Source organism: Lithobates pipiens, unplaced genomic scaffold (genome assembly GCF_037356315.1).
Source record: "Lithobates pipiens isolate NorthernLeopardFrog02 unplaced genomic scaffold, aLitPip1_a1.2 Scaffold_18, whole genome shotgun sequence".
NCBI lineage: Eukaryota > Metazoa > Chordata > Amphibia > Anura > Ranidae > Lithobates > Lithobates pipiens.
In genome coordinates, this window is record NW_027507758.1 from 392,026,096 (window position 1) to 392,042,605 (window position 16,510).

Below are 16,510 nucleotides of genomic sequence, written 5' to 3' on the forward strand. Positions count from 1 at the left end.
AGCAGGCAGCGGGGGACTTTCGGAAAGGGGCGTAGATTCTGCAGAATCTACGCCCCTTTCCGCAGATAGCTATGCCGGAAGTGGGTGCAGATACCTGTACTGTACAGGTACCTGCACCCCCCTTCCCCCCTGAAAGGTGCCAATTGTGGCGCCGGAGGGGGGGAGGATTCCAATGAGCAGAAGGTCCACTTTAGGGTGGACCTCCGCTTTAAGTCGGATCAAAGTCGGACTGTAGTTGCGGGGCAAAGTCGGCTCAGAAGTCATGCAACTTTCATGTCGACGCAGCGTGAACCTGGGCTTAGTGTCAATGGAAAGAATAGTGCCCCATTGTTGGTGTCAGTGGAAAAAATAGTGCCTCATTGTTGGTGTCAGTGGAAGGAATAATGTCCCATAGTTTGTGTCCGAGGGCTTAATAGTGCCCCGCTGTTGTTGTCAGTTGAAAGGAAACAATAAAGGCCAGCAAAGGGCTGCATTCGGCCCTTTAGGACACAGTTTGGAGACTGCTGAGGTCACAGAGGAGCTCTTAAAAAACCTTTCCAGTCTCAGGGAACTCCTGCTAAAAATGACTATATCTACAACTCATTATACATTAGTGTGATGGTCAGTGAGAAAAATGCATCTTACTTGTGGTCATTGGGAGCAGTAACCCCTTTACAGATAGGTACACCAAAAAGATCAGTGGTGTCAGTGGTAACTTAGGTGAGGCATGAATTGCTCTTTGTACAAGGAACCCCTACAAAACTCTGGAAGAACCCTGGTTGAAAAACCCTGCTGTAGGCATTATAGGAGAAAATGGCTTACCATAGCTTCTCCCCTGGCAAGAAATCCAAAGGTGTTAGCATCATAATAGCAAACTCCATTCCCTGGATTCTCACGCATACATATAAGGGGAAAGAGGGCTGCATTCTCATTGTGAAAGGCATGATTGGTACTCAAAAAATAACACTAGCCAACATATATTTTCTGCACCAAAATCAAATTTCCTTTCTGCTGCACACTCCTGGACAACTTCAGGTATAGCATGTTATTTTGTAAGTAGGTCCCAATCTTCTTTTAGGCCCACAACTTGACTTATACCAATCTACTTGTCATTTATGTTCTCAGCACTCAATCACCTTAAAAAATAGCTACATTCACCACAATTAAAAGACATATGGAGGATCCATCATCCTATCTTTTTCTCCTCCACTCACCAAACATGAGTATGGATTACCTCTAGTTCACCACAGCCATGTACTCCATGTTTCCCATATGAAGACTGGTCAAATGTTGCTGTCTGACCATGGACCTGTAATCATCACTCTCTCACTTGGGGACCCTGAACCAGGGCTTGGCACTTGTGCCTCAATGAATCGCTCCTCCATTATATGGGTTGCTCCATAGCAAGATCTTAAACTATACTTTGATACTAATTCCATCAATAAAACCACACTACACAGTCAGGGAAGCACACAAGTAATTTATATGGGGCAACTTGATAAATGAGGGCACCAAGCTCGAAAGACAAAAACCAAACAAACTGCGCACCTGTTCTCCCCAAAAAGTGCATTAGAATATTGCCATAAAAGATACCACAAAACCCACGTGGCAGAGAAACTGACCCAACTTCAGTATTCTTTAAAATCTCTGTGCCTTTCCAGAGCCAGAGCCACTGCAGGAGTGTTTAGGGATTATTATACAACCTTCCGAAATCTCTCTCACCACATCAAGCGATATATTGCTTTGAGTGCACATGATTGTATCTCCGTAATTCTGTTGCTTATATACTGTAGAAGATACTTTAATCCTGATATATTCAGAGGTAAACCAAGTACCTTTATAATACAGACCTTCTTGTGTCTTGAATTACCATAAAAAAACTGATTTATTAAAAAAAAGAAAAACACAAACAAAATGTACGTGTAGCTAACACATTAAAGAGAGAATTAAAGGAAAAGGAAAAAAGCATCCTCCGCCAGGCAGAGCATTTCTACATATATTATTAACACCTCTGAAATCAGAGGAAGTCCCGTGCATTTTATGAACAGTAAAGATGGTTAGCTGGTTAGATCATGTTCCTATAATGTCAGCAGCTCCTGGAACAAACTGGTGATGTCACTCTATAGGGACTTCTTTTTCTGGAAAAATTGAATCCTGCTGCAAATCTATATAGGTAATGCATTTAGCAGACAGGCAATTGTTCTACATTCTTGCCAGGTGCACTATTACTATAAATTCCTCTACGCAAGAAGGCATGGGGTTCTGCAAGCCAGCAGCATTAATATATGCCAGGGGACCTACAAGGGGTTCAGTTACAGTACCTTTCCATACGCTCAGCAGTTTAATATGCTAGGAGTTGGATGGCCTGCTTTAACAGCTCTTTTCCCTTTTGCTCCATCTGAGATGGATAACATAGTGACTACCATTTGCAGGTACCAATTATTAGCACTGCATATTTTAAAGCTGAACTCTGAGGGAAACAAAAGTGCTCTCTTCAAGTGGGGTTGCCACCACAGTGCAGGAGTTAAAGTGGTTCTAACGGCAAAAGATGTAAGAATTTTCAACATTAAGAGAAAAACCTTTCAATAGCATCTCCCCCAAAGCCCCCTCCCCCTGAAACACATACCTGAGTCTTCTCTTGGTCCCATCTGCAGCAGCTCTTCTCCCCTCTTATTGTATTCACAGGAGGCTATGCCATTGCCTCCTGCTGCTGTCAATCAAATCCTGTGAGGAGGGAGCGGGGGGGGGGGGGGGGGGGCGGTCCTGAGCTGCGCTATGTATGTCTATGGACACATCAAAGAGGCTTGCTATGGGGGCCCTTGGAGAAGAGAGTTCGAAGGGCCGCTCTGTACAAAACCATTGCACAGAGCAGGTAAGTAGAACATCTTTTTTTATTTCAGAAAAAAACATATTGAACCACTTCAATACAGGGCACTTCCTCCTCTTCCTGCCCAAGCCAATTGTTAGCTTTCAGTGCTGTCACATGTTAAATGACCATTGCACAGTCATGCAACACTGTACACAATTTGTTTTAGCATTTTGTTCCACAAATAGAGTTTTCTTTTGGTGGTATTTGATCACCACTGGGTGCTAAACAACTAAAAAAAGACCAAGAAATCTTGGTGTTCTTTTAGTTGTTTCATGAGGCACTAATATGCAGCACTGATGGGCACTGATAGGCAGCACTGGTGGGCACCAATGGGCACTGATAGGCGACACTGAGTGGCACTGATGGGTGGCACAGATAGGCAGCACTGATGAGGAGGCACTGGCAGGCATTACTGATGGGCACTGATTGGCACCTCTAATGGGCACTGATTGGCACCTCTTATGGGCACTGATTTGCATTCCTTGTGGTCATGGGTAGGCATCCCTTGTGGGTCTGTACTGATAGGCAATGCGGTGATTACCAGCCCAGACCCCCCGTGTAAGGAGAGCAGCCGATCGGCTCTCCTCTACCTGCACCTTGTCAGCCGGAATAGAGGAAATGCAGATAAAGAGCACTTCCTGTTTACGATGTGACCAGCTGTGATTGGACACAGCTGATCACATGGTAAAGAGCCTATGTCAAGATGTGGTGTGTCAGACTGACACACCACACCACCAATCACCGTGCTACGCACCCTCACGGTAATTTGGCCCCCATATCACCTGAAATCCCTGGTTGATTCTGCCAGTTTCTACCCTCCCCTCTGTAAACTGACCACAGTTCATCGTGGCTGCTGAGCCCTGACACCGTGGTCACTTTACGTCCCTCCATCATCCGCTCTCTCCTGTCTGCTCTCCTCCCTGCTCTCCCCTCTCCCTACCTGTAAGCCTGTGACAGTGCCCACCCGTGACCCTCCTGCTGTTGAAATAACATATACATTTTTATACCATCCGCTCTATCTCCTAATCCTGTGTCCCCTTGTGCGTATGATTTATAAAAGAAAAATGCTGATTATACCTCATTTCATGTGACTGGCCGGCTTTCTCCTCCTCCCCTCCCAAGTGACGACAGTGGGGGAATCTTGGCCACGCCCACCCTATCTGTCAGGCGGGGAGAGGAGAGAGCCGGCTGGTCATGTGAGCACTGATTGGTGCTCTGAAATAAGGTATAATCAGCATTTTTTTTTTCTTTTAATCACACACACAGGGGGACACAGCATTGAGACACAGAGCGGATAATGTAAAGTAGTGAGAGTGGCTTAACAACCACTTTAAAATACTTGTTGTTTAGATCTAGAGGATTGCAATCTTACAGTCCTGCAGGCTCCTCTAGACTTTAATAAAGCCCACAAACACTTAGTAAAATGTGAAATTTCTGTGCAGCTGCTGTCACATACACAACTGTGTGTCACAAGAAATAAACAAAGAAGAGAACCACAGATAGCACTCCACACTCACCAGATAAAATTGACTTGTTCTTTTTCTCACAAGAAAGTCAAATATCACTTGTTGGGAAGCCAACGTATCACCAGATCATCCCCTGGGAACCAAGAATACCATGCACCTTTTAAAAAGGATTGTACACCGCCGAACCACTGGATGGGAACCCAAAGACCCTTGCACTGGAGTATGGTAGCTGCTATCTCCACCTTCAATTCCTCCACACTGCTAATGATTCTCTAAGGTGAACCAGAATATTTATGTAGGAATATATGAATAAAAGGGAAAACCTCCCATAGCATAAAACCCTTTTATTTGTAGCTCAGAAATGTTAAAATCACACATACATGTGTAAAACTTCTAATATGGCCATTGTATAGCTTTAAGGGAGCGCCACTGGTCCCCCAGCGTGCATTCCAAACAAACTGGAAGTGACATGCCAGAAGTCCCACCCTACGCATTTCATCATCACCATGCGACGTCCTCAGGAGCGTCCTGAAGGCGTTGCATGTTGATGACGAAATGTGTTCCCATCCAGTGGTTCGGTGGTGCACAATTCTTTTGAAGAGATGCATGTGTTCTTGGCTTCCAGTGGATGATCTAGTGATATGTTAGCTTACCAATAAGAGCCGCTTGTGAGAACAGGAATTCAATTGAATCTGGTGAGTGTGGAGTGCTATCTGTGGTCATGGTGGATTTGAGCACAAGTCTTGTTTATTTTACAACACATGGTGTTTCAAGAAATACACATCACTACAGCAGTTTGAAAGAAAACTTTTATAGGACTTTATTTTCCCTTAGGCCCCTTTCACACATGCGGACATTATGTCCGTATTTCATCCATCCGTTTGCGGATGAAATACGGACATACATGCATCCCTATGGGATAGCGGGTGTCTGCGGATGAGCTATTGTTCGCCTCCGCTATGGTCCGATTCTGCAGACGGAGGAAAATCCTATTTTTCTATCCGTCTGCTGAGCGGATCGGATGAACACAGACAGACGGTCCGTGCTCATCCGATCCCCATAGAGGAGAGCGGAGAGCTGACAGGGCGATCCCTGCACAGTGTGCGGAGACCGCCCTGTCCGCCGCTGGCTCAGCGGGGACAACGGAGCGATCCCCGCTGAGCGAGCGGATCATCACGGGGCGGATCATTACTGATCCGCCCGTGTGAAAGGGGCCTTATATGTGCATTGTATATTGGTGCAAGCCTGTTTTTTTTTTGTTTATTATTCTGCCAGGTTGTAAGACTGGTCCCTGCAGCCTCTTCCCCCCGGCAGTCAGATGCCCTCTGATGTCATCAAGACCAATTCAAGGCCCATAATCCTGCAATGGCCGAGAGGACACCAAGGAAGAGTCCACTGCTAAAGTGTAGGTGAAGTAATAGTGCTTTAGGTGCCCCTCTGAAAAAAATGAACTAACCCTTACAGCAAGAGGGCAGCTGCAAAGGAGGATTTTTGTTATCCCTGGAGATGAGCTTTAAATAAATAAATGTTTTTTTATCACTATGCCAAACGCATTTCTCAATTAACAATGAGCAATCAAATGATTTAAAAAAAAACTATACCAGGCAGTGTTGTTTTTACATATACTGACAACAAATTATATAAGATAAAAATGCTTTTATCTTCCTGGAAACTAACTGGACTTTGGAAGTAGATCCGAGTCCATAAAACTACAGAAAATGTAGATGAACTCTTATCACTTAGATTAGTAAATACAGAGTGGGTTAAATCTGACTTTGTATATCACCAGTACTATAACATTCTATAACCTTAATGACATTACCAAAAACTGGACAGAAGAAATAAGGAGGTACAGTTCGGGTCGCCATACATTTTACAATTTTCTTGTTAAATTTCCTTTAGATTTACCTTCAACTATGTAGTAAAATGGCCTGCCTGATTACAAATTGAAAGTATTTTGGTTTGACCTCATAGTATATGGTTTTGGTAAATCTAAAGGAAAATTGTACAAGAAAATTGTATAACGTATGGCCAGCCTTAGCCTGTATTTGCACTCGAGTGTGAGCGCTTTTATGTGGTTTTGGAGATTTGTTTATTTTTTTGTGCATTAACTGCATTTTTAGGTGTTTTCAAGGCTGAATATTTTTGTATTAGCCAATAGAAAGCTAGTTACTAGAAGGTGGAGATGCTTGTCTGCTACATAATTATACAAAGAATACACAGTATGCTTGTAATTTCAGTTGCTAACATTGAAGTCTATTGGAGACAAAAACGCACGATCATACCCCAAAGAAACTCCTGTATGTTTTCTGATTGATGAGCAACAGCACATCCCTCAGGTGTGAATGGACCAATAAAATAACACAGAAATCTGGTGTTGGAGCGCTTTTGGAAACATGCTTCAAATTGCTGAGAAGGGAGCTCATATTAAAGGCGTTAGGCAAGCCATACATGATGCAAATTTCTTTCCTGAAACCAGACATGGCTGACAGGGAATCATCAATTGATGAGAAGGGAGAAGGGGGGGTAGGGAAAGCTGTCCCCACTGGGAGAAGACAGTGACTATAACTAGCAGCTATAGCGGCTGCTTGCAATAATCGCAAGTGAATCCGGCAGGCTGGTTGTACTCAATTTGATCGATCGCTCAACTTGGTACATTCAGCCTGCCCATTAACGGTCGAGATTCAAACCGTGTATGGTCAGCCTTATAGAAAAGTCCCATTACTAATTCTGAAAGAATGTAGCACTAGCCTTTATCCTGTGTTGATGTGTAGTCTTCCGATCAATGGTTATCACATATGAGATGTTCTCATCCTGACTAGGCCTGCATATCTTATGATGAGCAATCTCCCTGCATCACACTCCAGTGAACAGATGAGAAACACAACATCACATTTATCATAAATAGTATAATTGAAACAATGTTAAAAAGCAACACACATATGACACCTCCCAGTTCTCACTGGATACAATTGGCAAGCTCTTAGCCAAAGCTGTAAAATCGCTATATGATGACAGGCCGCAGTCTCCAAAGATTTACTACTGACATCTATTTCAGGCAAACAACAGAGGTTAAAGGGCACTCATCCAGTGTAAATCACATCTCTACACTGTTATCAGCCCCTATGTATGTGCATCTTAAACGTTTCTAAGTGTTGGAATAGGGTGTGGTACTGTTTGGGGGGGGGGGGGGGGGATTGATGAGACTTGGCACAACAACAATATGTTTAATAACACAATGATTATTAAATGATTGTCATATGCAAAAAAATGGACCAGTATATTCAAAACAAAACATAACACTTTCTTTTATATCACCCAATAAAATAATAAGCCCTTTCTTCATTAAAACATTGCCAAGAACAACTGTTCTGTGCAAGTGGATCAGAGCGTGTAATCCTCCTAACATGAAGGCACAGTCCACACACCCAACAATAAAGGGCAGGGTCTGTACTGAGCTGCAATCAGATTAGCCGTATCTTCACATAAAGACAATTAGCTTCTGGTCACTCCTGCTGCCCCTCCGCTCTTATACCATAATACCATTATAGTCCCATTCAGTCAAATGGACCATAATGGATATTACCTGTCAGCATGCTGGAGACACTCCTTGTGATTAGTGTATGGTGTCACTAAAGTGGGTCACCAGGGTGCAACTATATCATAATGTCACAAAGAAAGCTGCACACAACTATAGACTATGTGTGCCACGGATCTGTAATTACTGTTACAAACCCAATACATAACAATATCACAAAGAACGAAGAACATACCTATAGACTGACTGTGTGTGCCATAGATCGGTACTGACCAATACAGATCTGTTACATAACAATGTCACAAAGAAAGCAGAACATACCTATAGACTATGTGTGCCATAGATCAGTACTGACCTATACAAACCCAATACATAACAATGACACAAAGAAAGCAGAACATACCTATAGACTGACTGTGTGTGCCATAGATCGGTACTGACCTATACAAACCCAATACATAACAATGACACAAAGAAAGCAGAACATACCTATAGACTATGTGTGCCATAGATTGGTACTGACCTATACAAACCCAATACATAACAATGTGAGGAACATACCTATAGACTGTAAAGAGGAGCAGGCAGAATCTGGAGCAGCTGTGCATGGTAACCAATCAGCTTCTAGCTTCCACTTGTTCAGTTAAGCATTGCATTTGAAAGCTAGAAGCTGATTTGTTGCCATGCACAGCTGCTCCAGATTTTGTTCTAGATCTGTATAGACAATAACAAATCTATGGGAAGTTTAGGATGGTGTGCTATGGAGCAATGTGTATATAGGTGAAGTGGTATTAGCCCCTGTGCCCCTCCAATGTATGAGCCCCATGTGCAGTGTATGTAGATGGTGATGTGCCCATGAAGGAAGGCTGTATGCTGCTCCCTGCCTTATCTGCAGTAACTGACACTCGCTGGCTGCCTGTGTGCGGCTATTTTAGGTGAGTGCCCTTCTCCCTGCTCTGATCCTCCAGCCGGCTCGGTGCCCTGTGTGCCCAGTACCTTTATATCTCTCCAGCACGTCTTCATAGGCCTGCAAATACTCCTGCTCGTCCGTGCGGCGCTGAGATGACGCCGAGCTGGCCATGTAATAAGCCATGCCGCCCTGATCACTGTCCACACAGCCGGGGCTCCGGCCACAAGCCTGGGGATAGCAGCTACCAGCCGGGATGTGAAGAAGGGGAGGGGCAGCTGTCAGCGGGACACGCCCCGTCTGCCCCCGATCCTCCTCCTCCCCCCAGTAGCCTGTCACTGGCCGACCACCAGCGTCCCAGCTGTCACAGGACTTCTCCGAGAGCCGGGGGTCGCACTGACAGCACGGGCTGCGCATGGACTGGGCGGTGTCCGGGATCATTACACAGCTCTTCTCACAACCCCCCCTCGTCCTGGAAGCAGAGTAGTACCGCCCAGAGCTATAAGAGATGCGAGATGGGAAGCGAGCCTTCACTACTGACTGCTACTGGAAGCATCTTCTCTGCTCCTATTCCCCTGGGGGGCTGACATCAGCTTCCTCCATACACAGCCAGTCATTGATCACCACTAATACAATCACTACAATGGTGACTCATCACTGTCATACAAATACACTTAGCAACATAGAGACCACCCAAATCAGTCCTCATTGTTGTGGCTGCACTGCTCACATCTCATTACTGCTATGGTCTGGACTGCATGTCTGCTATGCCTAGTCAGGGGACTGATCTACGTGTTCTAATAACAAGGGGGCACTGATCTTACCTACATTAAGGCAGTCCATACATTCACCAGATTTTTTCATTCAATCAGCAGGTTGAATGGAAAGAAAAATGATCTGACTTCCCCTCCCCATCTACACATTCTATTGGCATTGTATTCTGACAGTGGGGAGCCTTCTCTGCCCTCACAATTCAATGATCAGGGCTGCCAGCTATAGCTGACAGCCCTGATCATTCAGGAAAAGCGCCACAGGCTAGTTAAACATAAAGCTTCCACTAGTTTTTTGCTGGGTAGAACAAAAAAAAGCACAGCACAGATCAGAGCCGCTGTACCAACAATCCGATGTTAGTACAGCAATTTCCCCTGCTGTTCTATTGTGTTCTTGTGCTCTGACAGGGGGACGCGGGTATGCCCCCCCCCCCAAAAAAAACAACACTATGGGCAGCACGCTTATAGGGAGCCGGTCGGCTGCTGCTTTGCCAGCATGTAGGTCTGACAGATGCAAGGCTTCTATCGGGCGGCTGCTATACACAAGAGCCGAATGTCGGCTGCTTTTTATTGAACTGCCCGATGTCACTCAGCATTCGGCCCATGTGTTACTAAACACAGGACCCTGCATTCACTATATCTGATCTCCCACAGAACATAGAAATACAATAGGTTTAGTAAATATAAACTGTTAAAAACATTTTCTGATCAGCGGTATATAACAGTATTATGACTTCTATCGGTGTCTGGTTAAAGCTTATAGGAGGAGTTTTCATTCTACTCTGATTGTCCTGTGAGGCAGCTTGACCCCCTAGCTGGGCAGTGCTTATTGGCCCTGTGCCAATCACATACACCCCAAGAAAGAAAAAAAAACTCTCTAGCAATACACACCAAACTGAGCATGTGCAGCATGCCCCCAAAGGCCCTGTTTTATTAGGAGATGGGTTGAGAACAGTGGAAGAAGGGGAGGTTCAGAGAAGACAGGATCATTTTTTTTACACAATGCAGATTAACCCCTTAGGTTCCACAGCAAGTATAACAAGCATGCTTTACTGCATATACAGAATGATTTTACTGTTGTGAGTTTAGTTACACTTTAAGTCAATCTATTCATCAACTTGTATACAACCAGCCTGTACATACATAGATGGAAATTCTGCCAGTCCCTGCTGAACCAGTCACATTTTAATCCATTGCTGCATTAAAGTGATACTAAACACACAGTGTTTCATTTATATTGTCCCTTCTCTATCTGTATATGGATGATGGCACTGTAATTATTAAAAAAAAAAAAATATATATATATATATATATATATATATATATATATATATATATATATATATATATATATATATATATATCGAAGTACGTTTTTCCTAATTATTATACAGCTGTCACTTGACCCAGCTCTCTCCCAGCCTGTCTGCAAGGAAACATAAGCAGGAGCTTCTAGTCCTCTGCTGACGGTCACATGTTCAAAATAAAAAAACAGCCTTTGGATTGCCAAGTAAAAATAAATTATTAATACCAATAAACTGTTTTAAATTGTCATGCAAATATATATTTGAAATCAAAGCTTTATTTTTGGAAATAACATGGTGTGCGGGTGGATTTCTTCCAGTCATGCCCCTCCAGCCTGTGTCTTAGAATAAGGGGGAGGTGAAGCCTCCATCTATCAAGATGTAATTTCCCCCATTGTGCTTTGCTGATTAGTGGGCATGGAGGAGGAGGGAGGGAGTGGGCTGTCATTTACCACTGTGTATACGCCCACATGTGTGACTCTACAGTCACATGGGCTGCTCAGATGTGATAGAGAGGAAATACTCAGCATAGAAACTCACTGAAAACTGAGCATGTGCAGAGTTGCTACTACAGCTGCAATATTGCTAGCTGAATTGGGGACAGAAGGTGGCGATAGAGAGCAGCACGATCAAAAAGGTTTTTTGAAGAATACAGAAAACGAAACTCATAGTGACTGAGTGAGTATGCAGCATGTGATACACCATATATTGATAGTTTTTTTTTTTATGTGGGTTTAGTGGCACTTTAAGTCTGACCATACACTATACAAACTATACATCTACCATCAAATATGTAGTGCAATAGCCTGCCAGGGTTAATACTAATTATTTGGCTGTGTCTTCATATTACACAGTTTTGGTAAGGTCGGCCATAGATGTATTACAATTCAGCCAGTAGGGACCAGTTATATTTCAATCCATCTATGGCTGTTCCTGTTCGTGAGAAGTCAATCTAATGATCAACTTCTCATGAACGGGCTTGTTGTAAAATTTGTGTTTGATCAGCGCTACAGCCTATTGGACGCAGTGATCATTTGTGTATTCTGACAGCAGGGGAGTCCTTGCTGTCAGAATATAATAACAGGGGGATCAGCCCACTGGCCAATTGAAAAGTTAATAGTTAAAAATAACAAACATGCCATGTTATACTTACCTCCTCTGTGTAATGGTTTTGCACAGAGCAGCCCAGATCCTCATCTTCTTGGGTCCCTCTTTGGTGCTCCTGGCCCCTCCCTCCTGTTCAGTGGTCCCACTGCAAACCGCTTGCTATGGGGCGACCGGAGCCGAGCCCCAGCTCCCTGTGTCCATTCAGACATGGAGCCATGGCCCAGCCTCACCATCTTTCTCTCTTCATTGGCTGACTGACTTTGATTGACGTCAATGGTGCTGCGCTGCTGTCTCAGCCAATGAGGAGGTGAGTCCCAGGCAGCCCTCTTGCAACATCGCTGGATCTAGAAGGCATTTTATCTTAATGCATAAAATGCAGTAAAGTGATTGTAATGTCAGCCGGCTAGTACAGGGGGATCTCGGCTCCTCCCACTTCTCTCCATAGATTGAGGCCGGCTATCAAAGGGGGATCACGTGACCGAACAGCTGTGGTGTGACAAAAGGTATTTAGCCTTTTTCTTTTTTTTTAAGACAAACCCACTGTAGTTGGTGGCTGCATGCCCAGAGGGGATACATGTATATTCGCTGCATTATGCAACTTAATAGCAGTGGGGGGGGGGGGTGGCAGGAGAGCCGCTCTCATGATGACAGGGGGGAGGGGCAGAGAGGAGAGACTGTCAGAGCATAGCAGCAGATGATGGAGGCATGTAAACTGACCACGGTACTCAGAGCTCAGCAGCCATGACTATCGTGGTCAGCAGAGGCAGGGGGACACAGGAACTACCAGGATCAACCAGTTTTTTTTTTACAAGTTAGGAAGTGAAAAATGACATAGCACAAGCACTGTGCTATACAGCATCCCTTAACGCAGGCATCTTCAAACTACGGCCCTCCAGCTGTTGTGGAACTACACGTCCCATGAGGCATTCTAAAACTGACATTCACAGATATGACTAGGCATGATGGAAATTGTAGTTCCTGAACAACTGGAGGGCCATAGTTTGGAGACCCCTGCCTTAAAGGAGCAGGATCTTAGTTTTTTTTTAGGGTTACAACCACGTTTTACCAAGGTAAAAAAAAAAAACTTCTGACTTTACAATTTTTTTAACACTAAATTAGATTGTACAATCAGATTGTATATTATATAGCCAGCTTTAGATCTACCAAGTGTGTAGTTAAAACGTCTGCCTGACTGATTATAGATTGATTGGTTTAGTCTTTATATTACATAGTATTAGTAAATTTGATTGTACAAACGTATGGTCAGATTGTAATGTGTATGGCAAGCCTAATCTTTTTTTGCCATTACATCAACTTTTTGTCCCCTATGTGATAAAAAAAATGAAAAAAAAATGTTGTTTTAATTGTAAAAAATTAAAATTACGCCCAAGCACATAAAATCCCCCCAAAAATGTAGGGCATGCCCATCTCCAAATGTAAATGCACACTTTGGGGCACCTACACCTGAAAACGTTGATTGTGATATACATAGTACGTATTGTCACACACGTTGGAATGAGAGCAATAATTCTAGCACCAGACTTCCTTTGTAACACTAAACGGATGACTTATAGGGGCTTTTAAAGCATTGCCTATAGAAAATATAGGGTACTGAAGTTTGTTGCCATTTTAAGGTTTGACATGCTGAGTCTCTATTTAATCGGTGCAACCTCGGCTTTTATATTTTACCAGAATTTGGCAATTCATTTAGTTTTTGTGCCCCCTAAAATTAACTTTAATGTGTTTTTTACTGAAAGTATGTATTTCTTAGACCTTTGCGGTAAAATCATGTGACATAAAAAATTAGAACTGCCACTATTTTATTCTGTAGGGTGTCTACGTTTAGAAAATATCTAATGTTTTGGAGGTTTTATGTAATCATCAGACAGGCCTAAAACGATTTTCTTAACATGAGGACAAAAAAAACGCTAAAACGGCTCTCTGGCAGCAAAACTGTTACAGGATAAGTTCACCTTCAAGAACATGTTACATCTTATACCCGTATGCTTTGTTGGTTAAACAAAAACTGATCCCTAACTTTTTTAGCTGGCTCCTAGATTCAAAGCAAATTTGTCAGGCCCTGCCAGTTAAGATGTTGATGCCTGGACCCGAAGCCAATTGAAGAATCGGCTCGAGTGAGGACAGCGCTGGATCCCTGGACAGCTAAGTGTCCTTATATTAAAAGTCAGCAGCCACAGTATTTGTAGCTGCTGACTTTAAATTTTTTGGGGGGAGACTGAAGCTCCTCTTTAACCACTACAGATCCGCGCTATTGCCAAATGACGGCATCAGCGCGGACCTACATTTCCGGGACTACGTCTATTGACGTCGTCCCGGATACGAGCGGCCTGCGCGCCCCCTAAGGGGCGCGCGCGGCGCGCTCTGTGATCGGCGAGTCCGTGAGACTCGCCTGATCACCGATCCGTGCAAGGGGTCGATCCCGACCCCTTATCACGTGATCAGCTGTCAGCCAATGACAGCTGATCATGTGATAGAACGGAGCCGGTAATCGGCTATTATTCCTCCTCGCGCTGACAGCGCGAGGAGAGAAAAAAAAAGCCGATCACCGGCGGCCGTGATCGGGACATCAGTCCCGATCACGGCCAGCAATACAGCTGACCACCTGCCCCCTGCCAGTGCCCACCTGCCCACCGCCGTGCCATCCTGAATAAAAGTAAGTGCCCCCCATAAGTGCCCCCCATCAGTGCCCATAGTGCCCACAGTGCCACCTACAGTGCCACCCACAATGCCACCCACAGTGCCATCCAGCAGTGCCACCAACAGTGCCACCCACAGTGCCCACAATCTGCCTCAAAGGTGCTGCGACCCAGTGCCGCCCATCAGTGCCCAGCAGTGCCGCCCATCAGTGCCCAGCAGTGCCGCCCATCAGTGCCCAGCAGTGCCACCTATCAGAGCCACCTATCAGTGCCACCTATCAGTGCCCATCAGTCCCATCTATCAGTGGTACCTATCAGTGCCCATCCGTGCCACCCATCCGTGCCACTTATCCGTGCCACCCATCCATGCCATCTTATCTGTGCCCATCTTTGCCCATCAGTGCTGCCTTATCTGTGCCCATCGGTGCCGCCTTATCTGTGCCTATTAGTGCCGCCTTAACTATGCCTATCAGTGCCCACCAGTGCAGCCCATCAGTGCCCACCAATGCAGCCCATCAGTGCCCACCAATGCAGCCCATCAGTGCCCACCAATGCAGCCATCAGTGCCGCCTAATCAGCGCACTTCAATGAAGGAGAAAAATGACCCGTTTGCAAAATTTTATAACAAACTATTAAAACATGATTTATTTTTTTTATTTTTTTGCATCTTTTTTTGTTTGTTTAGCAAAAAATAAAACTCCGAGCTGTAACTAAATACCACCAAAAGAAAGCTCTATTTGTGGGAAAAAAATGATAAAAATTTCATTTGGGTACAGTGTTGTATGCCCGCGCAATTGTCATTCAAAGTGCATCAGCGCTGAAAGCTGAAAATTGGTCTGGGACTGAGGGGGGTTTAAGTGCCCAGTAAGCAAGTGGTTAATGCATTCCCTGCATTAAGGTAAAAATTGTCCCACAGTTTGTACTTACGAGCCCCATCTCGATCCAGCGCTGTGCCCATCTGCAGTTGTCTCCTGTTGTTGTCAATCGATTCCTGTGAGGGAGCAGGGGACAGAGCTGAGTCGCAACATGTGTGTCTATAAACCCAGCTCAGGATTGAGGTTCAGGCTTCCTATGGTGGGACTGCGAGAAGAGGAGGAGCCTAGAGCACTGGACCCAAGAAAAGGAGGTTTGGGGCCACTCCGTACAAAATCATTGCACAGGGCAGGTAAGTATAACTTGTTTTTTATTTTATTTTTAAATTAAGTGATTGTACATGTCATCCTTACCTGCTCTATACAATGGTTTTGCACAGAGCAGCCCCAATCCTCCTCTTCTTAGGTCCCACGCCAGAGCTCTTGGCTCCTCCTCTTCTCCGTGTGCTCCCACAGCAACAGCTTCCTATGGTAGCACACATGCGGGCTTGATTCTGAACCAGGCTGTCTGTGTCTATTGGCACACAGTGTGGCTTAGTCCCGCCCCCTCTTTCCTCCTCACTGGATTTAATTGATAACAGCAGGAGCCAATGGCTACTGCTGCAGCCTCCATGTCCACTGAGGAGAGAGAGGGAGAGCAGTGCAACTGCTTTCAGACACAGCACTGGATAGAGATCGGCTCAGGTAAGTATGTAGAGGGGGGGGGGGGGGGGGGGTTGAAGGGGGGAGCTGAGCATAGAAGGTTTTTTTACTGTAATGCAGAGAATGCATTAAGGTAAAAAAAACCTTAAAGCAGAATTTCACTCTCTCAATCAACATTAATTATTTGTAATCCTTATGCTGCTAGCATTAGTAAATAAATAGGAACATATATCACATTTACTTGTTTAAAACTTTTTTTTTTTTTTTTTTTTTACATTTCTTCAGTTAGTTCCTGGTTTCCAGGCCTAGGAAAATGCAGTCATACATCCCTGGAGTCTTTAGGAGGAGAGAAAGGGTTTTCCCAGATAAGCACACCCTCCTGCCTGCATGCCTGAGCTA

The 16,510-nt window shown here is 44.5% G+C and overlaps 1 protein-coding gene across 26 annotated transcripts in view; it reads right to left on the reverse strand.

The window, feature by feature from the left end:
• Positions 1–16,510, reverse strand: part of DST (dystonin) — a 736,344-nt gene that overhangs the window by 579,812 nt on the left and 140,022 nt on the right. The window contains exon 1 of one of the 26 annotated variants that reach the window (XM_077487834.1): positions 8,849–9,130. The exons of the other annotated variants lie outside the window; for them this stretch is intronic. Within the exon in view, the coding sequence (XP_077343960.1) occupies positions 8,849–8,945 (97 nt within the window). The 5' untranslated portion in view covers positions 8,946–9,130. Of the gene's footprint in view, positions 1–8,848; positions 9,131–16,510 lie in introns of those variants that run through there. 26 annotated transcript variants of the gene reach the window in all.